The sequence below is a fragment of the Lacerta agilis genome, chromosome 10 (genome assembly GCF_009819535.1).
Source record: "Lacerta agilis isolate rLacAgi1 chromosome 10, rLacAgi1.pri, whole genome shotgun sequence".
NCBI classification, from domain to species: Eukaryota; Metazoa; Chordata; class Lepidosauria; order Squamata; family Lacertidae; genus Lacerta; species Lacerta agilis.
Window position 1 is genome coordinate 27,926,083 of NC_046321.1, and position 22,495 is coordinate 27,948,577.

General features: G+C 44.1%; 3 protein-coding genes across 5 annotated transcripts; 2 read left to right on the plus strand and 1 right to left on the minus strand.

The window, feature by feature from the left end:
• The first annotated feature begins 183 nt into the window (after positions 1 to 183).
• Positions 184 to 5,683, plus strand: CBY1 (chibby family member 1, beta catenin antagonist). Of its 2 annotated transcripts, XM_033162928.1 has the most exons (4): positions 1,864 to 1,982; positions 2,797 to 2,902; positions 3,780 to 3,895; positions 4,401 to 5,683. In XM_033162928.1, exons 1-4 carry the CDS (start codon positions 1,905 to 1,907, stop codon positions 4,479 to 4,481), a joined length of 381 nt encoding a protein of 126 aa, XP_033018819.1. In that variant the 5' UTR covers positions 1,864 to 1,904; the 3' UTR covers positions 4,482 to 5,683. The 2 variants fall into 2 exon arrangements, with proteins under 2 accessions (XP_033018820.1, XP_033018819.1); XM_033162929.1 differs by lacking the exons at positions 2,797 to 2,902; positions 4,401 to 5,683 and adding an exon at positions 184 to 403 and having other exon boundaries at positions 3,780 to 3,885.
• Positions 5,684 to 6,601: 918 nt separating this feature from the next.
• On the plus strand, positions 6,602 to 12,350 carry TOMM22 (translocase of outer mitochondrial membrane 22). The gene is given in 5 exon segments (XM_033163570.1): positions 6,602 to 6,774; positions 7,237 to 7,326; positions 7,328 to 7,357; positions 9,860 to 9,976; positions 11,701 to 12,350. Coding segments are annotated over 5 exon segments (417 nt in total). The 5' UTR covers positions 6,602 to 6,669; the 3' UTR covers positions 11,776 to 12,350.
• A 284-nt stretch (positions 12,351 to 12,634) lies between these two features.
• On the minus strand, positions 12,635 to 21,497 carry JOSD1 (Josephin domain containing 1). 2 transcript variants are annotated; one of them, XR_004427518.1, is made up of 6 exons: positions 21,379 to 21,497; positions 19,835 to 20,680; positions 17,241 to 17,369; positions 16,928 to 17,122; positions 13,912 to 14,992; positions 12,635 to 12,855 (listed from the first exon to the last, which is right to left on the minus strand). XR_004427518.1 is itself a non-coding variant. In XM_033163571.1 (5 exons), the coding sequence occupies exons 2-5, from the start codon at positions 20,017 to 20,019 to the stop codon at positions 14,953 to 14,955; spliced, it is 549 nt and encodes a 182-aa protein (XP_033019462.1). In that variant the 5' UTR covers positions 20,020 to 20,680; positions 21,379 to 21,497; the 3' UTR covers positions 13,911 to 14,952. The 2 variants fall into 2 exon arrangements, 1 of the variants encoding a protein (XP_033019462.1); XM_033163571.1 differs by lacking the exon at positions 12,635 to 12,855 and having other exon boundaries at positions 13,911 to 14,992.
• Between the last annotated feature and the right edge of the window lie 998 nt (positions 21,498 to 22,495).

A 22,495-nucleotide genomic window follows, 5' to 3' on the forward strand; every position in this document is an offset into this window, starting at 1 on the left:
ACTCGGCCAAAACTCTTTCCCCCCCCGCCTTTTATAAACAATGGTACGGTCCAGTCCGCGAGGCTGCCTTTTCGCTCCGCCTTTCCCGGCGGTTTGGGATACAACCATGACACGAAAAGAGAAGGGGTGTATTTTCTGATATTCACACAAGCTTCCTCCAGACACAGGGCATTTTACTTATTTTGAGCCATTTAAAAAAAGAATTCCGTCACTCTGTGTATTTAAAATGAAATGCGTATGCCCCCTCCTCTGTCCTGTGGAATTTTCGATTTCTTTCCTGGGGTGGTTCTGCCCGCTGTGCGTATCTCGGCTACCGCAAGTCGCGAAGCTCCAAAGAGTGCGCATGCGCAATTGACCTCGGAGGATACAACAGGGGTGCGGCGGTGTGTTGTGCATTTGTCGGGTGAGGAGCGGTCTCGATCTGCCCCCTGAATAATGGGAGTCAGAGTATTAAGCTCCCACTATAACCAGAGTCAGGATTTTGTTTGGTGTAGATGGGGTTAGTTAGGGGTCTCGACACTTAAGGTGCCGCTGAGGTTGCCACTTGCCGGCCCGAGAGGGCTTTTAAACCAAGCTGTAGTTCAGGCAGATACTCAACAGGTGCAGCTTTCCCAAAGATGGAGCTGCAGTGATGAGCTGCACCTCTTGATTTTTTGCATAGCGGTGCATCTGCTAAAGTTGTGTGAGCGTGTGTAAGAGGTGGGTGGAAATTACTTGTATCCCAAGCTACATGGTAAGTGATTAGTTTCCACACTCTCCTTAGATGAATCTAGCAGTGCTAGGCATGGCTTCAAAGGGTCTCTCACATATTTGCATAAATAATGAAGAACCACCTTTTACAAGAAGATTCAATTTAAGGTATTGTGCCTGATCGCACTCATTGTGCAGCTAAACCTCCAAGTCTGACTTTGGTGAAGCAGAAGCAATGACAACAGATTTCATTGTTTCAATATTAGTTCCAACATTGAGATAATTTTGAGGAATAGGTTATGGCACTTTGCAGGCTTGTTGTTAAGAGCAGTAATGAGCAGTGAAAGGAATAGGATATATGATACCCTTTTTAATTTTTCAAGTATTCTAATCTTTTGCTATAATTGATATTTCCCAAACCATGCACACACACAAAAGCAGATTGAATGACCTGACCTGATGATTTCAAATATGGGAAAGATGGTGATGGATTAGCCTAATTTTGGGTTTGCAGATAGCATTTGTTATTCTGTCACTTTCTGTTCTCTTAAATGGGATGTTTCCCCTCAGCCCAATGAAACTAAGTTAAACAGACAGAAGATTAGTGCTAAGATCCACCAGACCTGTCTACCGTTCTGCATCCCCTATTCCCCCTTGCAATTTTTGTTTGTGATAGGAATAAAGGGAGGATTGCATATGGATGACGACATTGTAATCTCTCCCAAAAATATGAATGCATAAGGTATTATTATTTATTAAATTCATTACCCACCTTTCATAATTAGATCCCAGGACTGGTTACAACAATTTAAAATTCATTATTAAAAACAGTTAAAACAAATTACAATATGGAATAGGGTGGCAATTCCACACAAAATACTTAGTATATTTAGTAGCCTAACATGAAGCCCATAGTAGAAATGTTCTTTAAAAAAAAAGCCAATCATTTTTCTTTTAAAAAAATGTTAGGCTGGGGAGCAGTAAATGTTTTGACTGTATCCAGATCCATGAGAACTAGAAACTTGTTTCTGGAAAATGACAGTTATTGTTCTCACTATTTTTATGACACTAAGTAGGCCAATCTGCTCTGACTCGCAGCCTCTTAATGTTGTGCACAGTGATGAGGTCATGAGGTAATGGTCTTTTGTTTCTTTTGCTTCCTTCTTATTTCAGGCAACCAGAACAATTCTAACAAGCTTTTCAGTGACAAAGCCATGCCGCTCTTTGGAAACACATTCAGTCCAAAGAAAACCCCACCCAGGAAATCAGCCTCACTTTCCAATTTGCACACGGTAAGTTCTGGAACCTAAAACAGGTTTCTGGGATCTAATTCTCCCCCTTTTTAAAATAGAGTCCCAGGGTCCCCCAGCTATAGTCAGTCACAAAATAGTGCCTTGGAAACAAGAGAGGCAGAGCCCGTCACAACCATATGCTGCACACAGAATGTATCATAGACTGGAGTGTGCTGCCCATAGAAATCCATAAATACTACAGACCATGGGTTTTATACAATTGTGCTCAGTGTAGATTTGAAATTAAGTTAGTCATTGCCATTCACCTCAAAAGGTCTGTTTTGAGCAGGACTAGCATTGGATACAACCCCATCAATTCTTATACAAAACTCTTAAGCAGGTGCACAACAGGAACAACTACACAGGCAACTTATTAATACCTCTAATTTACAAGTGTGGAGTACCAACACTTAGAATAGCTCAACCAGTCTTAGAAGGAAAAAGGGTTATATTTCAGATTCTTGCTCTGATTTTTTTTCTGAGTGGAAGGTCTGAATCATAATTACTGCAGTGTTTGTGTTGATTAATTTGAAAGGCTTCCAATTGTCTTTAAAAACAAATAAACCATGCATCTTTGTTACACTGTGTGTCTGTCCCCCGTACCACTGTTTTAGCAGGTAAAATCTTGGATTGACAAAACCAGTGATGGGGAATATTATTCAACCCAAGGGCCCTTGTGGGGAACCTTTTGAGGGCCACATGCCAGTTATGGGCAAGATCAGAGTCAAAGTGGACAGAGCAATGAATATGACTCTTCTCTTTTGTATAGTTGAGTTGAGAATGAAAATAAAACATGTCCATTTTCCTCCTACAGCTGGATAGATCAAGCCGGGAGATTGAGCTAGGCCTGGAGTATGGCACTCCTGTCATGACCCTTACTGGACAGAGCATGAGGTTTGAGAATGGCCAGTGGATAGCAGGTGAGAGAGAACACTAATCCTGTTGGCCATAATCCAAAAGCAATCCTTATTAGGTTCTCAATGGCCTCATGCTGTTCCTCAGAAGATACAACCCTTGCAATAACCCCCAGCCATCCTGAGTCACTACTCCTGTTTTCCTGATTCAGCTTGCGAGAGGAGGCTTATTCCATATTTCTGGTGGTTTTTAAGGAGTTCATCTACATGTGCTGCGAAGTCTGAATCCTGGACCATTTCAGATAGGTGTGTTTTTAGGAACTCTGAAGGGCTTTTCGCCATACCCCCTTATTTGATGTACTCTGGCAAGTAGTAGCAGTGCTGATATTGGTTCTGGTTTCTGGCCTTGTGTCAGGAGTGGTATTTGTGTTGTAGTCTGGGTCTGAGAAGAGAAGATTCCCTAGAAAAGACCCTGATGTTGGGAAAGATGGAGGGCACAAGGAGAAGGGGATGACAGAGGATGAGATGGTTGGACAGTGTTCTCGAAGCAACTGGCATGAGTTTGGCCAAACTGCGGGAGGCAGTGAAAGATAGGCCTGCCTGGCGTGCTGTGGTCCATGGGGTCACGAAAGTCGGACACAACTGAACGACTGAACAACAACTGGGTCTGACTAGGTACAGATGCTAGCTTGGGTGGGTAGGTGGGTGTCCCTGGTTCACCAATGGTCATTCATGTCACAAGGCTACCGACACACTTCTTGGGGAGGACATTTAATAGGGTGTCTTAAGGGTACACCAAGATGTCAGCACATTGACTGTGTTGCATTCCATCTAGCTAATGCAGTTGCTTCTCAGAGCTGCCAGAGGGCCATGGTTGCATAGTTTCTGACACTTTTCTGTGAGTACAAGGTGATGCTAGTACTGACCACTTTCTCTCTCCTAGAATCATTTGGGGACACTGGGGACCGCAGGGAGACAAACCGCCTTCGGAAACGGATCCAGCAGCTGGAGGAAGAGAACAATCTCCTACAGCTGAAAATAGACATTTTGTTGGATATGGTGAGAAGTCTTTGATATCTGCATTCATTTTCCTTCCTGATACAAAACCAGGGGAATGACAATGGTGACACAGTGGGTCCAGGTCTCGTGGGATTCAAACCGGGCTCCAGAACACTTGATGATCTTATTGAGAACCCTGGGTTCCTTTTATGAGAAGATAGGCAGTGGCAGCATGGCTGCCCAGGAAGGAACTTTTCCAATATTATTCTATTGATTTCCCCCACAAAGCCGAGGTTCATAAGGAATATGAAATGCATTCCAGAGGACTAGTGCTGGCCATTCATTGTGAATGTGACTCATAACAAGTTCCAGAATCATTTGCAATAGGCAGAAGTTAATGGAAGATGATATGATGTAGAAGGAATTCCCTCTGGGTTTGTAGTTTGAAATCCACTGCTTTAGAGAGAAACAAACAAATGTACTTGTTTTTAAGGGTTACCAGCACTAAAACAACATGGGAAAACAAGTGCCATTTTTGTTTGCCATTTTCTCCTTTTATTCGTAGCTCTCTGAGACGACTGCAGAGTCTCACCTCATGCAGAAAGAGATGGAGGAACTGAAAAATTATAGCCGAAAGAGGAAGTGAACTGGATGTGAAGGCCTCTAGGAGGTAGAAGAGGGAAGAGTGAGAAGATATGGTTAAAGCCATCCACTGCAAGAAACTTAGGAAGACACACCAGCCTTGGAAGACATTTGTTGTTGTGACCTCACGTTACTCTGGCTGGATATCTAGCCAGGACTCCAAATGTGAAATACTATTAAGTTCTACAGTGCTGTCAGAAAGCATCTATCCTACTTTTCTTCTTCCCTAATGGAGCTTCTATCCAAGTACTCTTAACATATTTCCGCAATACACATTTAATCTAATCAGTAGCAAGTAGTGGTTTGCAGTTAATAAGCATCTCTTCCCACCCACCCAAGAAGGCAATCAAGATCATGGGGTGTGGGGAGAGCAAAGGAAAAGGGAGAGAACTGCTTGCAACAAATACCTACATACTCTTGCTTTCTCTCTCTTAACATCTGTTTCAGAAATGCTTTTCAATTGGCTTAACCTTTGGGACGCAGAATTCTCTGGAAAAATAAGGTCCTGAACTTGAGCCAGTGAGCTGATACAGAGACACCATTGGGGATAGGCAGCATCCTGGGCCCTTACCCTTATAGGCCTGCAATATATGTTAGTGAGGGAAACCTTTGATAATCTGAGGTGAAAATGAACAATTTGGGAAGTTACATGTTTCAGTCAGCTCACAATCATTCTGAATAGCAGTGGTCTATACTCTAAAGCTGACTGACAAACTATGGGGGGAACCTTTTCAGTGTAGTGGGCCAGATCCTTAGTTCATCCACCTGTCAGTCACCTGATGTCACTGTGTTTTGAGGTGATCTGTTTTTCCTTTGCAGAGCAGCTTGAGTTCACAGCCACAGTACAGTGGTGTACCAGAAGTATGAGGCCTTTGTCATATATGTTATTTCATCTCTTCCTTTCCCTCGCCAGCGCAGTGATGTGCTGTATTGCCTTATTAGTGTGGCAAAACTCCACATTGAACAGCTGGTTCTCTTCCATTTTTAATCCCTCCCCTTCATGATATATCACAGTTCTATAACACTCAGTGAATTCCATGTGCATTCTACCTTTTTCTTTGTCCTGGTAAAAAACAAATCTTCAGGCAATTCTTTTTTTACAGCCACCAGTTCCATTCAGGCCACTGTAAGTTAAATGTTGAGTTGAATTGTTGTATAAATCTATTTTTTATACTTTAAAATAAAGTCATTACAGTGTTTCTATTGCTGCAGCATTGACTTGTGTATTTGTTTTATTACATAGCCCATTACTCCACTGTGGGTGGTGTTTTAAGGGACAGCGTCCAAGTTCAAATGAACCTGGCCCTCCTCAAAATTAACTCCTCAGAAAAGTATTAATCCTATATAAAATTATTTTTAAAAAAGCACTCTGAAAACATGGGTGCTATACATATTTACATGCACACACACATTTACCTACCATATTATTTACCCCTTCAGAAGTGCAAAAGCCCCATTCTTCAGAATTTACTCTCTTTAGAATAAATCTTTGTTTGTCTTCTGGAATTTTGTGTCCTCTGTGTGTGTGAATAAAAGGGCCCGTTTTGCTGGTGGGTGGACAGGAGCTCTTCAACTTAAAAAGCACCAGAGCCTCAGAGGTCAGAAAAACAAACACCCATGGCTACTGAGCCCAAGAAGACTGAGCTCAGTAGCCATGGGATCCTGAAAGTCATTGGAAAAAATGAAAGAGAGTCGGAAAGAGGGAAATAGCCTGCCGGATCTCTTCGCATCTTGTTGCATAGGCAGCCATTGTGGTGGCCTCCAGATGTTGCTGGACTCAGTCCCAGCCAACACAGGCCAACGGTCAGGGATGATGGGAGTGTAGTGCATCAACATCTGGAGGGGGCCACCACATCTTATAATGTCCCTCCCTGCCTTATAATTTCCTGTCGGGGGTGGGAGTGGGGAATGGGCTGGCTGACCAGCACCATAAGCAGAACCACCCCGGTCGTAAGGCGAGAATACGCTGCAACATCCCACAAAAAAATACAATTCAGCTAAGAAAAGCTACTTTTGCACGACAACGAGCGAGCCCCACGTTGCCTTTTCAACTCTTCCTCCCGTCCGCTGGGTGTAGCTGTGCAGCGGCAGAGTACAGCCCGCGCGCTTCCGCTCTCGCTCTGCTTCCGGCGACGCTCTCTCCGCTGCCGGCCGCCTGCCTCGTCGTTGCCTGCCCTCCCCTCGTTGCAGTCATGGCCGCCGCGACGCCCCTTTCCCCCGAGGACCTGCTGCTGCCCAAGTCCGCTGCGGGCAAGGCCGAAGAGCTGGAGGAGGAGGTGGAGGACGACGACGACGAGGTAAAGCGAGCCCCTGCCGCCGGGGTGGGGAGAAAGCGCTGAGCTTCGCCGGGCGGCCATGTGCGAGGTGACCCTTCTCTGGAGTCGGCCCTGCCTTGGGCCCAGGCAGGGAGCTCGAGTGAGCTGAAGCCCCGGCCAAGAGACGCGGGAGGAGGAGGAGCAGCGCTGGAAGCGTCTCCTCTGTGTGTTTTGTGGAGGGGGGCTTGCACGAGCCGGGAGGTGGAGGGGGCTCGACGGAGGGGCGGTGCCGCTGGGAGCGTGGATTGGTGCCTGCTTAGGTTTCTCCTTGCAGGAGGGCTCCCCGATTTGGCATCTGGTTGGCCGCTGCTGAGAACGAAGCTCCGGACTAGATCGGGATTTGCTTCCATTCAGCAGGGCTCTTTCAGTGTTAACGGGGGCCGGGTTTAGGAGGTCTTGTTTTGTCGGGCTCCCACCCTCATCTCTCCTTTCCCCTGTTTGCAGCTGGACGAGACGCTGGCAGAGAGGCTCTGGGGCTTGACAGAGATGTTCCCGGAAAGCGTCCGGTCGGCAGCTGGAGCTACCTTTGGCGTGTTCTCTTTCTGTAGCCCAGAAAATGTACAGGTGAGGAGGGGGAAATGGGAGGTGAGGACCTGAGCCTCTTGGTCCCTGGTCCTCAGATACCATGTGCAAGTGGTCACTTAGTTATGCCTTGCAAGATTTGTAGTTTGTGGTTGGTTAAGGTAGCTCAGACACCCCCAAAGTCGGCCCTTCAGCTTTTTTGGGACTACAACTCCGATCCCCCCAGCTAACAGGACCAGTGGTCAGGAATGATGGGAATTGTAGTCCCAAAACACCTGGAGGGCTGACTGGGTATGCCTGAGGTAGCCCTCCCCTTCTCAGTGAAGTGGCTGGCTCCTTCAGCCACCAAGGGGATGGAGAATTGTTAGGGAGTTGGTGGTGTTTTGCGTTTCTTAAGTTTGACGGAAAGTCATTGAGAATGCTTAGACTTATAATTCAGAACTCTAGGTGGTATGTTTTTAGTGTGAGGATAGAAATGACTGGTTGTAAGCCTGTGTGGATAATGATCGTCAAGCAGTTGAGAATGTAACATGCATATTCAAGCTTTAATGAAGAGAAGGCTGAGAAATGAATGTAAATTAAATATAAAAAAACCCTTTGCCTGCAAGGAACCAGTGACACAGAATTGATCATAAATAATTGAGATAATTAATCTGAAGTGTGCAGGCACACGAAAGCTCACACCAAAAACAACTTAGTTGGTCTCTAGGTGCTACTGGAGGGAATTTTTTTAATTTTTGTTTTGAGATAATTGTGATATCTGTAGTTGGGGAGAAAAGGAGTTCTATATTTACTTGTGAGGGTGAAGTTCTAGAGTACTATTTTGTGTATGCTCAGAAATATAGCAACTCATAATTCAGTTATAGTAGTTCAACTAAACAGAGACCTTGTAGTCAAATGGCTTGGGCCCTTTATCCTTGAAATGGTTAATTTCCCTTTTATTCTCTCTTTAAACTCTTATTACACACACATACTCCATATAGGCAATGAATAATAAATGCAAGGCTGTACTACACCAAACTATTTGTCATCAAATATAAATATAAATTTCTCAGGTTGTGGACACAAAATAACCCTGTTAAATAGAATTTATATTCTCATTTTGCTCTTTTTTAATGTAGTCATGATCATATTTTCTTAATCATTCTGAAACAGAATACATACTAAGAAGTTTCCATTCAGAAGAAAACCAAAATTATTGCTGCTAATAAAAGATTGTGAATCAGTAATTTGCTTGAATATAATTATATTCTTTGAAGACATCCAGTAAAATAATTTCCAGAGAAATATCCTTCTAAGTCTTTTGCAGCAAAAACAAAGAATCCTATGACGCTTTTAAAATAACCAGCTTTTTATAGCCAAAACTTTCATGGACTAAAGTTAATTTTGTCAGATGTATGAAGTTTTATCCTGAGATAGGTATACCGTATATAACGATCTGCTGCTGGCTGCTAATGAGTAAAATGTTGCTCTTCCAGGTGTTTAAAATTTTGTGAAGGTTGGAAAGCATAGCTTTGGTCTCTTCTTTAATTTCTAAGCTTTCATGACACAGTGTCCTAATGTTCCCACGAAGATCAATCAATATATTTAACTTTTTCCCCCTAAAAAACATTCTTAGTGAGTTGAGGAGGAAAGGTTTTCTTTTGAAGCGATATCTAGTTATGTCCACTATGAACAAATTCTGTGAGCAGAAGAGGTTTTCCCCTTCCCATTGTAGTCTCTGCATGCTCAGTTGCTGAGGGGGGGGTGCTTTTCAGAACAGATTTGGGATCTAAAGTGTGCTGTGGATGACAGAAGCTGCATCACATGAGTAGAAGGCTGTTTGTGCGATGTTGGATATCACTCAGGTTGCCTATGATCTTTAAGGAAAATTCATTATGGTATAAAACCAAACTTTATACCACTATTTATGCATTTTAGCTCCTTCCTTTGCTAATTCTTTGTGTTTGAATGGAATCTTGGTACTTTTAGCGAGAAAACCTGGAGGTATTTCAGATTGTAATGGATATTTATAGGGAGAGTATTTATATTGGAAGCAAAAATATGATGGGACATGTTGTAAGGTTCACGCACACTAATGTTACCATACGATGGGGATTTAAGACTGCAATCCCAAAACGTTTAACAGTGAGTAAGTCCTATAAGTTTGCGGGCACTCATCTCGCTTTATTGGCCAAGGGAGCTGGCGTACAGCTTCCGGGTCATGTGGCCAGCATGACTAAGCAGCTTCTGGGGAACCAGAGCAGTGCACGGAAACACCGTTTGCCTTCCTGCCTGAGTGGTACCTATTTATCTACTTGCACTTTGACGTGCTTTCAAACTGCTAGGTTGGCAGGAGCTGGAACTGAACAACAGGAGCTCACCCCGTCCCTACAAGTGGAGCTTATCTTGGAGTATGTATGAATAGGATTGTACTGAATTGGAATAATAGTCTAATGCAATCTAGCAGTGAGATCTTTAGGATAAGTCATTTTCCGTTGTAGTGAAGATGGAAACATTAGCTTTATTTATGACCTTCTCTCCCCTCCTCCACCCCAAAAAAGATTTCTCCAGGGCAGCTTTGTGGATTGGGACCACTTCCTTCATGATCCTAGTTCTTCCTGTTGTTTTTGAAACTGAGAAACTGCAAATGGAGCAGCAACAGCAGATGCAACAGCGACAGGTGAGAAGTGAATTACAGCATTTTTTGGCCTATTATGTCTGTGAATCTCATCCTTTTCAGAATGTTCCTCCTTTTATCTGTGAATCTTCCTCCACCACACAGTACATTTAATTCCTGAATCTTTGCAGAATTACCTGTCTCAAAGCATCTCGTGGATCAGTTTTACTATATTTGATTCCATTTTTCACCTATCTCCTTTTGTGCACATTTGCTCATCTAGCATATACCTTTGCTATACTGTATGATTAAATAAAAGAGGGACGCGGGTGGCACTGTGGGTTAAACCACAGAGCCTAGGGATTGCTGACCAGAAGGTCAGTGGTTCGAATCCCCACGACGGGGTGAGCTCCTGTTGCTCGGTCCCAGCTCCTGCCCACGTAGCAGTTCGAAAGCACGTCAAAGTGCAAGTAGATAAATAGGTACCAGTGGGAATTGGAAGTTAAACGGCATTTCCATGCGCTGCTCTGGTTCGCCAGAAGTGGGTTTGTCATGCTGGCCACATGACTCGGAAGCTGTTCGCCGGCTCCCTCGGCCAGTAACGCGAGATGAGCGCCGCAACCCCAGAGTCAGACACGACTGGACCTAATGGTCAGGGGTCCCTTAACCTATGATGAAATAATAGCCCCCTCATTACTACATGACCTTTTTCACTTTTTTTCTTCCTGATGAATCACTTCCTGCAGTGTCTTTTACAGGCTTTTCCATCATCCTAACACTTTCCAGTCACCCCAGCTGCTGATGCATAGCCTCTTCCTTTCTATGCTAATTCTAGCTTTTGTACTGGCCATAATTGCACCCGAACCAGCTGAAAAACATCACATTCCCAGATTTTGGCTGGGTTATTGCATATTTTGTGACTTCAGAAGCACGTCGTCTGATGGTTGTCCGCTCACAGCAAAATTTCTGAGTGATGACACTTGCTGGCCTATTAGTAACAATGTGTTCCTTTATTTACAAATAACACATGCCCTACTTTTCTTATTGGCATGAATTTGTTACTGGTTAGTTTTCTTCCTTTACTATGGCTGCAAACATTACACTTTTTAAAGCTGCATATCAGAAATGTCACATTTGATATAAGAGAACCTCTTTGGTCACCTGACCAGGGGGGATATTGAAATAGTAGAATTGCAAAATACCTGACACTTCTCACCCCACCTGGTACACTGATCCCTGCGAGCAATGGTACCACTACCATTGTACCAGGACAGATGTAACAAATACTGTGTTTTCATGTACTTTACACTTCATTCACTTAATTTTATCAGGGCAGTCTTTTCTACTTATATGAAAGTAGAAATCTATTACAGTGGTACCTCTAGTTGCGGACACGATCTGTTCCAGGGTGTCATTCGCACCCCCAAAAGTCTGCAGATGCTTTGCATGCATTGCGAAACCTGAAGTATATACTTCTGCGTTTGCTGCGTTCGCAAGCTGAAGAGACACAACATGAACACCTAACACAATACGAGGTATAACTGTATTGTAATGCAGCCTTGTATTTAAGTACTGGAATTCCACACCAGCAACAGCATGGTTTTAAGAAGAGACTGCGAATATTCCAGAATGGTAGGAAATGCTGTGTTCCCTTTTTTTTTAAGTTTTACAAAAGATATGGAGGGTATTCACCAGAAGGTGAAAATCCTTCCTCCAGTAGGCTGCTAAGTAGTTTAAATGCTGCTCTTGCTTTTCAAGCATTTGTAAACTTTCACATTTCTTAACAGATATTATTAGGACCAAACACAGGATTGTCTGGAGGGATGCCAGGTGCTCTGCCGTCTCTTCCTGGAAAGATTTAATGAAGCTACACTGGACCCATATCATGGAATGAAATATTGAAATCATTTGTTTGAACTGTTTGATTAGGCCAGCGGTTTTTCTCGTAAACCTTGGGATATTAACTATTCTTAATGAAGGCAGAACCCCTATCTGGATCTCCTGCAATCTTTAGGCAGTCATGACTTTTCCATCCATTCAAGCAACATTATAGGTAACTATGGAGACTTTGGAAGCTTCTGTTTTGGTAGCCTTACCTCCAGGAAACCACTCAGGACATGTCATATTGGTCAACTTTAGCCTGTAATTGTCAGTGTAACTAGTCCTGTGTTCTTCTCCAACTATCTATTTCAGAGCAGTAACAGCAAGAAATGGGAGTAAATATGCCAGAATGTGCAGCATATAGAAGAACCTAGTATGCACTTGACTCTATGCAGTGAGCTCTTACTTGAAGAAAGATATTTGCCCTACAATGTTACATATTTGAAAAATAAGGGAAGCAGGAAAAGTCATTGTTGCCAAGTCTTATCTGTGCTGAATCTATTAGTATCAAAGTTAGCTAGAGCACTTTTGTATTAAAAGTTTCAGTGCAAACATGGAAGTATTTTCTTTATTATCTCAGGCTTTACATACCACTATGCATACTAACAGTAGGATACTAAACTTACCAAGACCGAGTGTCAACCCTTAGCTTTACATGTTTGTGTTCGGTAGTAATGGCAGGGAGGGACCCTCTCTAACTCCAGTGGAGAGTAGCTGGGCAATAAGTTCTTCTTAGGCTATACAGCTTCATACCAACATGTGTTTATTTTTTTTCCCTTTATATACATATTACAATACAACTCAGCTTAACACACAGAAGTGACAGGACACAGGAAGGCTTTTTTCATTTTTAATATTTGGTTAAACAAATACATCTCTGTAAACAAACCCAAGACAAGGCTATAACAAAACCAAACAGCAGGAAAACAATTAAGGGCTCTCCATTCCCAAGCAATGGGAATGGGCTGGTTCCTTTCCTCTGCTAGCCATAACTGGTCCAGAGGGGTGGGGTGATCACATGTTCCCTTTTCCTGAGCTGCTGAATCAACACCACTTTTTCCCTAGGGACAGAACAATGACATAAATACACACAGACGGAAAGAAACAGCTGTATGCTTTAAAAGATATTTGCATATTGTGCACTGGTCCCATTGGCTTCCATGCAAACGGCGGGTCTCTCCAAAGTGCTATTATTTAGCCAGCAGACAAATAATGTTTTGAGGGGTTTTTTTGGGGGGGGGGGATGGCTTCAAGTCAGAAGCAGAACTGCAAGCTTGATGTTCTGCTTGTGAAGTGTGTGTATGTGTGTACAAATTCTGCTAGCTGGTTTTGGTTATTGGAATGGTAGTCCAGAAGAAAGGGGGGGGGACTTTTGTTTAAAATAGAAGTTAGTAGGCTATGACTGTTAATACATGCAGAGAATAGCCAACACTATTCCCAGTATATTGCCTGCAAGGTGTCCAGAGGTCAATAAACAAGATGTTGATACCATTCACACTGCATTCAACTGTGAAGGGTTTTGGAATGCTGGCTTAGAAAGCATGTATCTTGCTCATGCTTAGAATGGACAGGTCAAATTCCAGGATGTAAGGGGTCAATTTCTGCCCTCCTTAACCATGTACATTTTCCTATAGAATTGAAACTGAAAAAATAGGTTTCTACTTCCACTGTTCCAGTATTACTGAAAATGAAGCTGGCAAAAAGCAATTAATAATGAAAATGCAACGATAGAATAAACAGGTTCAAGGAGAAGTCTATCGAGTGAAAGGCCCCTTCTCCATTTCACCTACTAACTAGCACAAAGAAGTGATGTGAAACACCTGAATCAGATCAGAAGGAAATTAATTCAGTCTCCTGCCAGGGTCTTTAGCTTCTTCACTTACTTGGTGAGGAGGAGAAGAGTTAATTCAGGAGGGTCACCAGCCAATCATAATGGAAGAATGTGGCTCAGCCTACCTGTTGTAAACAGTGTTCCCTCATCCCAGCAAACTTGCTTAAACATTCTCAACCCCAACAACTGCAGTTGCTATACAAGAGCAACAGAAATCTAGCCCTTTGATCTTGTTTCCCATAATTCCACTTGGAAATCAACATCTGCTCCATTACCAGCTTCCTACCTTGCTGAAACTTGGCTACTCTTCCCTTTTGTTTCATGATTTCATCCTCAAACAGCCTGTAGTTTTATTCCCTGCTCAGTGAATATTTCCCTGAATTACAGGACAGACAGATAAGAAAAATAAACACAGGCTACATGTGGACCACCTAACAAAAATACTTGAGGCTTTTAAATAAGCATCAATTTAGCTACCACTTTTCCAAACTATTCAGTCTTTCATTTTCAGACCACACTTAAAAAGAGTATGAGACAGGAAAACTCCTGTAAGGAGTTCCATTATTATGGTCCCATTTTGTCTACGTCTCCCCTAACTCTTGGCACAATTACTATTACAAAAGGGGAATCCACAAGCACCATACCTTTGCTAAGAGGATCTAGAGTTTCCTGAGAGACCCAAATGGTTTGCAAATTTCTTCAACATAAGTTTGGTGTTGGAGACAAAGGACACACAATGAAGAGTATGGAGGCAGGAAAAGCCCAAAACTCCTGTAGGGAGTTCCACAATGAGGGTTGGAGGGAGGCAGGCATGGCTTTGGGGGGGGGGGAGAATATGCCTGGCCCCAGCCCTACCCTGAAGGAGACACACACTAGCCAAACAGGAGCTATAGGAACTCCTGGAGACAGTTGTGTGTAACACAATATGAAGTCCTTTTAAGACTGGGGCGGGGGGAGGGAAAGCAGGAAATTAAAGGGGAGAATTCCAACACCCATTTCTAAATCAAACTATGCATTATAATTAAAGAGCACAGATCTGGTTGCGTTACGTCCACCTCCTTCTCTTCCCCTACTACATGTCCAGCTTCTGTTCTTCATGTTGGCTCCGACAATACCTTGTGGTTGCCTTATGGCCTCATAATGGGGGGGGGGGGAATGCCAAAGTTCCAGGGAAGAGAAGAGTGCTCATTATCCACATCACAGGACATTAGAAATTGGTGGAGGGAGAAAGACAAGTACTGTAGTGCAAGGACAGGGTAGTTGCAGGTCATGCATCAGCTTTCCAACTCTGATGTGCTTCCACCTCTTCAGGCACCACTAGAAGAGTTCACAGTTTCTTTCCTCGCAGCTGGTGTCTCAAAAACTTCCTGTAGCAGTTAAGGTGTGGGTAGGGGAAAAAGAAAGCACAGTTTCAAATGCAACTTTTTGTTTGAGTGTAATTTTTGGTATGCACCTACATTCTGACATTTGAATACTGTAGTTTTCACTCCATAAGCACACTTTTTCCTCCTAAAAAGTAAGGGAAAATATCTGTGCGTCTTATGGAGGGAATGGTGGTCCCCTGGAGCTGAATTGCCCAGGGGCCAAAGGAGGATCATACTTTTATGTTACAAAGAGAAAAGGGGGGTGTTGAAAGGACCCCGCTCAGCAGCTGATCACAAGAGATTGGGAGAGAGATAAGAGTCCCACTCCCTTCAGCCCCGCCCTCCATTGTTGAATGTGCTGGCAGAGGGAGGTTGGTTGTTTCCTCAGTGACATGTGACTGGCTGATTAGATTATCTGTCTGGAAACTGTAGAGAAAAGACTCCCTTTCCTTAGCAGCTGCAGAAATGTGAGTTAAAACCCATAAAAACGGGCTTTTCCCCCTTTGCAAAAAAAGCTGCAAAACTTTTAGCTGATCCTGAAGAAAACAGGGATTTTCCCTTTGCAAAAAAAGCTGCAAAACTTTTAGCTGATCCTCAAAAACCAGGCTTTTCCCTTTGCAAAAAAAGCTGCAAAACCTTTAGCTGATCCTCAAAAAACCAGGGCTTTTCCCTTTGCAAAAAAAGCTGCAAAACTTTTAGCCGATCCTCAAAAAAAAAAAAAAAAAACCAAAAAAAAACAACCAGGGCTTTTAGAGGAGGAAACCAGAAAAATATTTTTTCCCCCTTGTTTCCTCCTCTAAAAATGATCCTATGGTCCGGTGCGTCCTATGGAGCGAAAAATACGGTAGCTATAAGAGCTTGCAGGTCAGCTATGATGTGATCTATTGGTATTCTGCTGGAACTGCAGAGGTTTTAGAACTTTTTAAAAAAAAATCTTACTGTTCAAAAGACATTAACACCCTTTAACAAACTTTGTTTAAAAAGTCTATGAAGAAAATGGAAGGTGAGCCTTGAGCCTTACTATGAATTAAATATTAAATAAACTAAAAAGAGAAAAAACGAGTCTATATGGTTCTGGTTGCACCAGCCGGTGGAATGCAGCCCCCAACAACTTTCCACCAGGGTAATATTGCCCTTGCTCTGAAAATGGGTTCCTATTACTGGACTAGGTAAAGGTAAAGGTACCCCTGACCATTAGGTCCAGTTGCAGATGGCTCTGGGGTTGCGGCACTCATCTCGCTCTATAGGCCAATGGAGCCAGCGTTCATCCGCAGACAGCTTCCGAGTCATGTGGGCAGCATCAATAAGCCGCTTCTGGCGAACCAGAGCAGTGCACGGAAACGCCGTTTACCTTGCTGCTGCAGCAGTACCTATTTATCTACTTGCACTTTGACATGCTTTCGAACTACTAGGTTGGCAGGAGCAGGGACTGAACAACGGGAGCTCACCCGGTCGCAAAGATTCGAACCGCCAACCTTCCGATTGGCAAGCCCAAGGCTCACTGGTTTAGACCACAGCACCACCTGCGTCCCTATTACCGGACTAAATAACGTCAAATGCCTACTTTTTAATCTGCTAATTCTGTTGCAAAAAAGTGAAGTATAAGGACAAAGTCTAGGCTTTTGTTTTCATTCTTCACCATTGTTGGTACACTTTACTCCCTTCATCTCTGGGAGATTAAAACCAATCTACAGTGGTACCTCGGGTTGCGGACATGATCCATTCCAGGGTGCCATTTGCACCCCGAAAAGTCCACAACCTGAGCAGCGATATCGCGCTTCTGCGCACGTGCGACCTGTGCAGAACACTTCTGCTCGTGCGGCAAAACCCGCATCGAACGCAACACAAGGTACGACTGTACACTGTACGGATTATGCGGTTCAATTTACATGTTCACAGGATAGGCACCTATACTGGCTAGGATGGAAGAAAACCTACCTGAGCTCACTTTCACCTCCAATGGATTCAGGCACCTTGAGTTTAGAGTCAAGGTTATAGTAGATACCTCCCACTTCCCGGACACAGATCCAATGTTGCCGTTTAAGAGGAAGTTTCAATGGACCCCAGCAGAGGCTTGATGGCAGATTCATAATGAAGCCCATCACATTGGAGAGGGCAATTACACTGACATCCCTGAACAGAGAAAAATAGAAGAAAAACTGTTAGGCTCTTACAGTTATTTATAAACCCAACTAGGAAGAAGTCAGTTCCAATGATGGCAAGTCTCTCTTGACAGTCTGATTCTCTTTACCTGCGCTTATCCCACCAAACTGCTTCATAACCTTTGGTCTGAAGAGCCGCCATGATGACGTTCACATCATAGTTCCCGTTTCCCAGCATGCTTTTCTTGTGGGGTGTCACCATGGTGTTGGGAGACAACCTGAACATGAAAACACATTGTAGAAACATGAAGATAGCATTGGTCCCAAGCAGATATTGAAGCAAGGCTGAACAGTTGGGGAAAGATAGCTGAAGATGGACAAAAAGGTTAATAAATTAAGTCCACTACTCTGTGCATTTGTAGCAAGAGATAGGTGCTGGGATGGACAAGGAGTGGGGAAGTGGACTAAGTGTTCTAAAAGTAAACCTATTGTTTTTCTGTCACCGGATTTATATCCCTCAAAAAAGAAAATGAAAGTCATTGCTAATATATAGAAGATTACAATGAAACATTACAGAACCTAGAATAAAAGACAGCAAAGTTTCAAAGAGTGGCAAGAATCAACTTTCACAACATTAAACAGATGCCTGGGCCCTGACAGAGACTTCATCCAAAACAGAAGAATTACAATGATTTCTATACTTTTGAAAAACTGGTAAAATTCTTGAATTCACAGTGGCAGATACCTCTCTGTGTTGAAAGAGCATGACACTCCTGTAAGATTCAAATATCAACTATTGTCTGAACAAAGCCAAGTAGGTCATGCTGGCTTCAATCACATGAACAAGCTATATGTGGTGTCAATCTGTAATTATGACTGGCATCTGGAAATGAGCAATCCTCGGCCAAATCTCTCCACAGCCAAATGACATTTGTTCATCTATAATTGCTCTGTTGGAACGAAGGGCACCTTGTCCTTTCCCCTAAAGGTTAACAACAGATAGTGCCACTTTTTAAATAGGCGAGGAAGATCTGCTTTGATCCATTTCACATGCTCATGGTAACCAATACAACAGTCTATGATCTAAGACAGTAAAGAAAGCAGGCAAAGATGTATTAAACAAATCAGGACTGCATAGGGCCACTTTGGTGTGTGATAGGCAAGTTTTGTGGGTTCATTAATTACAGCCATAATCCTTCAACAATTACATTTGTAAAGACGTAAGCCACAGAATCCTTCATCAGGAACCTAGACGTTAAGAACTTCAAACTTCACTTTTCAGTTCCAATAAGTTCAAGATAGAAACTCAAGGGAATCCACTTAAATGTACCGTGTCTTAAATTAAGTCTCCCAAGAGTCTCAAGGAATATGGAGAACTCCCAGAAGAACAAGAAAACACTGCATAAACAACTCAGGAACTATTGCCTTGACTATATTACCTATTTTAATTTTCAACAAAAACTTCAGACTACCAGCTTTAAAATATATGCACAATCCTAGGCATTTTTACTCAAAAGAGTAAGCCCCTCTGTTATATTTACTCCTTATTAAGGGTGCACAAGAGGGACGCAGGTGGCACTGTGGTCTAAAACACTGAGCCTTGGGCTTGCCGATCAGAAGATCAGCGGTTTGAATCCCTGCGACGTGGTGAGCTCCCGTTGTTCGGTCCCAGCTCCTGCCCACCTAGCAGTTCAAAGCACGTCAAAGTGCAAGTAGATAAATAGGTACCACTCTGGCGGGAAGGTAAATGGCGTTTCCGTGCGCTGCTCTGGTTTGCCAGAAGCGGCTTAGTGATGCTGGCCACGTGACCCGAAAGCTGTCTGCAGACAAACGCCAGCTCCCTTGGCCTGTAGAGCAAGATGAGTGCCGCAACCCCAGAATCGTCCGCGACCAGACCTAACGGTCAGGGGTACCTTTACCTTTACTTTTAAGGGTGCACAAGACTATCCATAAAGAGATATTGGGAGAATTTCAGTTTGCAAATGAGTAGCACATTTCTCAAAACATTTAAGTAGTAGATAAAGGATCAAGCATACACGCAAGGACTACCACCTATTTTTTCAGTTCCAAGCACTGTTTTCAAGCTACTTACACGATACAATAATGGGACCATATAAGCTACTGTTTAGTTGGATAACAAAAGAGGGAGCATGGAGAGCACTGATGTGTAAATCAAAGGACTAGATGCAGCAGAAGCAACTTGGGTAGTTGAATGGTATGGTGCATGGAAGAGTTAAGAGCAGGAGGACTTGCAGAAGAAACTGGTTCCCAAAGAGCAGACAGAGAGATATGTTGAAGGACTGGCAGATGTAGCCTGAGGGATGATGGTCCACCATACCCAGGACAACAAGAATTGTATTTAACATCAGGAAATAAGTGTACTCATGAGATCCCCTGGCTACATTTTGCCTGTGTGTCTTCTTTTTAATTACACAATAAAAAACCTATGCAAAGCGCAGCTCTAAGAGGATTTTGTTTCTGTTTCAGAAGCTGGTACAGAGAGGCAGAACCCTGGAAAAAAGGCAAACTGTATTGGTGGTCTCCTTAGTAAAATGTGTGGTGATTGATGAAACAAGAAACCATTCAGAATCAGTGTTAAAATTCTGGAAACTCTTCTTTTCCTCACCCAACCCACGAAGAGTTTTTGAGGCATGAAATACATCTAAAGAAGTGAAAGCATGTACTGTACATAAAACAAAACACACACCCCCTTAACATAATGCTGGCAAAACCAAGTTCTTACCTTTGGAAAATCTCCTGTAATGTGTCTCGCGTAAAGGCATTGCCGTCCTGGAAGACATTATTGAGGGCATGGAGAGCACATAACTCCCTGCGCTGTTTTTCATGATAAATACGCACTGGCATCGGCTGTGGTGTTTCAGATGATTCCGATTTTATTTTGTCACCTTTCCATGGCACACAACTCATTTTTTTTTTGTAGTGTAGGACGTGAAGATAGGAGATGACAAAGTTTATGAAGTTTCTCCCCACCACACAAAAAGCAGAGCAAGCAGCCTTTCGTTTCTAGACAACTCCAGCCCACACAAGTGGAACACCTGCTGTTACTTTAATAGTTGTCTTCACTGGATGGCTGCAGAAATAACTTAAAGATTTTAATCATTTTTCTCCCACCCTCCCACCTCCTTTAGCCTGCAAGCAACCGTCCTTAGTATATTTGCATCTTTTTCTCGGCCTCCCCTTGAAAAATGTTTTATATGGCCTTAACATCAGAGTGTCAAATAGAATGAATCACATCGCTCTTTTTCCTCCATTTCCTTTGGTCAATGATGCCTCCAAGACAAAGATCCACAGCCTAACTCTTAAAATATGCCCAATCTAACAACAATAACAAAAAAGGGGGGAGACAAATATGTAATTAAGCAAGGCCAAGTTGGTGCTGTCCAGAAGGAATACAGAGCCCCCAGAGAGGCATCAACTGCATTTTTGCAATCTTGTCGGAGGCTGCGTCCACAAAACACAGATACAGAGAGACAGGGAAACAGACTGTTTCTTCCAGGGCAGTGTGTGTGTGGGGGTGTCCTCCAACTTCGCCAGGTACAAAATTCCTTGCCCAACGCTTCTTGTTTTCCTGATGGGAGAAAGAAGAGATCCGATGAAGCACAGAATTACCAGTGCCCGGTTACCGACTTTTTAAAAACAGCACCCCAGAAAACAACAACAACAACAAAAGCCACGAAGGTGCAAGGAAGGCCTGCCTTATGCGATCCGGGGTTCCCGACCCTCCAACTCCCACATCCGAAAAGAAGGGTTTTCCTTTGCCTCACAAGCACACCCAAACCTCCCCGGCGTCGCGGAGGGTGCCAATATCCCGCCGTTAAGTGCGGGCAGGAGAGGCGCGTGCAGGAACTGCGAGGGGGGAGTAGGGAACGGGAGTTTGTGCTTGCAATCACAGCAATTCTGGCCTGTCCTGGGGAACCGCAGTCATGCAGTCAGCAGGGCCCTGTGCCCGCTGCGAAGGGGTGGGGGGCAGCCGCTGCTTGTGGAAGCTCCTTCTCTGGACTGTGGGGCGCGGAGAGGGGGGGGGAGGCGTTGAACTCGTCAACTCGGGAGAAGAGGGAACCGGAGAGTCTTTTGAGTGGGGGGGGGGAGGGAGAAGGAGAGACTGTCCAGGGTGACGTGTGGGAGAAAAGAGCTCTACTCAGGAGGGGGGCAACCCCACAGGCCCTCCCGCACTCTTGTTTTTTTTGGGGGGGGGTTAGGGGGACACGGAACGCCTCTCTCCTTTCGCGACCACTCGCCCCGTCCCCCCGTCACGCTGCTACTCACCCGTTAGCGGCCCCAACCTGCTGAAGCCCAACAACCACCCAGGATCCAGCGCATGCGCAACCATAACAGAGCCCTTCCCCGTCGCGCGCGCGCGCGTGTGTGTGAGCGCGCTGAACCCGCCCCCGGCGCGGGCCTATGGAGCAGGGTTCCACGTGACGTCAGAGAAGGCGGCGCTCGCTCTTATCCCTCCTCCCTTTCAGCGCAAGGAGCTGCAGACGGCGCCGGCCGGAGACGTTGCCTTTGCAATCTCTTTTGAAATCTTAACCCTGCTAGCTAGCTAGCTAGGCACCCTCGGCTGTGCGTGCGGTCTGAGCTGTGCCTTAGTATAGGCGGCAGTGTGGAGTTGTGTGGCTGAGGATTGGGCATGCATGATGAGCCGGCGAGGAGGACCGCGTGTTCACAATTCCTCCTCAAGCCTATGAAGCCCAGCGCGGACGGAATTATCTGCCAGGCGTCCTCTGAGTCCCGACCTACTTTACAGGGGTGTTGTTGTTGTTAAGAACATAAAAGGCGGGTGTAGACATTCCTAAGCTGCGTGGCGGGTGGGATAAAAATATAATTAACGATATGCATGCCTTTGAGTCAGAGAGTAATGATTTTAACGCACCTCGCCTCACCGTTTGGGTGCCTGACATTGGTAAACATTTCAATCGGTGCATACATCGTATACTGAATAGTTCGTAAACAGGGCTGTTTTTAAACCGAGGTAGGTACCACTGTATTTCAGGCAGCTTGCATATGCATAACAGCCGCTGCCCGTTTGTGCTGGAGCAGCAAAGATCCTCCCCTACCCGACTGCAGTGATTCCCAAAATATTCCCCCCTCCCCAACGCAGGACCACAGTTTGGGACCCTCTGCGCTACTGAATGTACCTTTTCTCAGGGATGAAGCTGAAGTAGCCTTGATTTATAAACTAGAGTTATATATTCAGTCTGTTGATGCGGTTGTGCAGTATTTCAAATTAGAACTGGGAGCCAGTGACGAATGTTAGCCTCCTGCCTCTTGGTGCATGTTGGGAGCAGGAACTTGTTTACAAATTCTTGTCTCTCCCTACTTTTCCTCACAAATGTAGTTTGTGTTTTATTCCCACATCAGTTTTTTTCTCTCTCTCTTCAAT

What these genes read in the sequence shown, in the direction of transcription:
- CBY1 (XM_033162929.1), top strand. Translation starts at nt 232, where the DNA reads ATGCGTATGCCCCCTCCTCTGTCCTGTGGAATTTTCGATTTCTTTCCT. An exon ending in GTGTGTTGTGCATTTGTCGG is followed by an intron (nt 404 to 1,863) that starts GTGAGGAGCGGT and finishes TTCTTATTTCAG; the next exon opens with GCAACCAGAACAATTCTAAC. An exon ending in CACTTTCCAATTTGCACACG is followed by an intron (nt 1,983 to 3,779) that starts GTAAGTTCTGGA and finishes TCTCTCTCCTAG; the next exon opens with AATCATTTGGGGACACTGGG.
- JOSD1 (XM_033163571.1), bottom strand. Translation starts at nt 20,019, where the DNA reads ATGAGTTGTGTGCCATGGAAAGGTGACAAAATAAAATCGGAATCATCT. An exon ending in TTACAGGAGATTTTCCAAAG is followed by an intron (nt 17,370 to 19,834) that starts GTAAGAACTTGG and finishes TTTCATGTTCAG; the next exon opens with GTTGTCTCCCAACACCATGG. An exon ending in GTTTGGTGGGATAAGCGCAG is followed by an intron (nt 17,123 to 17,240) that starts GTAAAGAGAATC and finishes TTCTCTGTTCAG; the next exon opens with GGATGTCAGTGTAATTGCCC.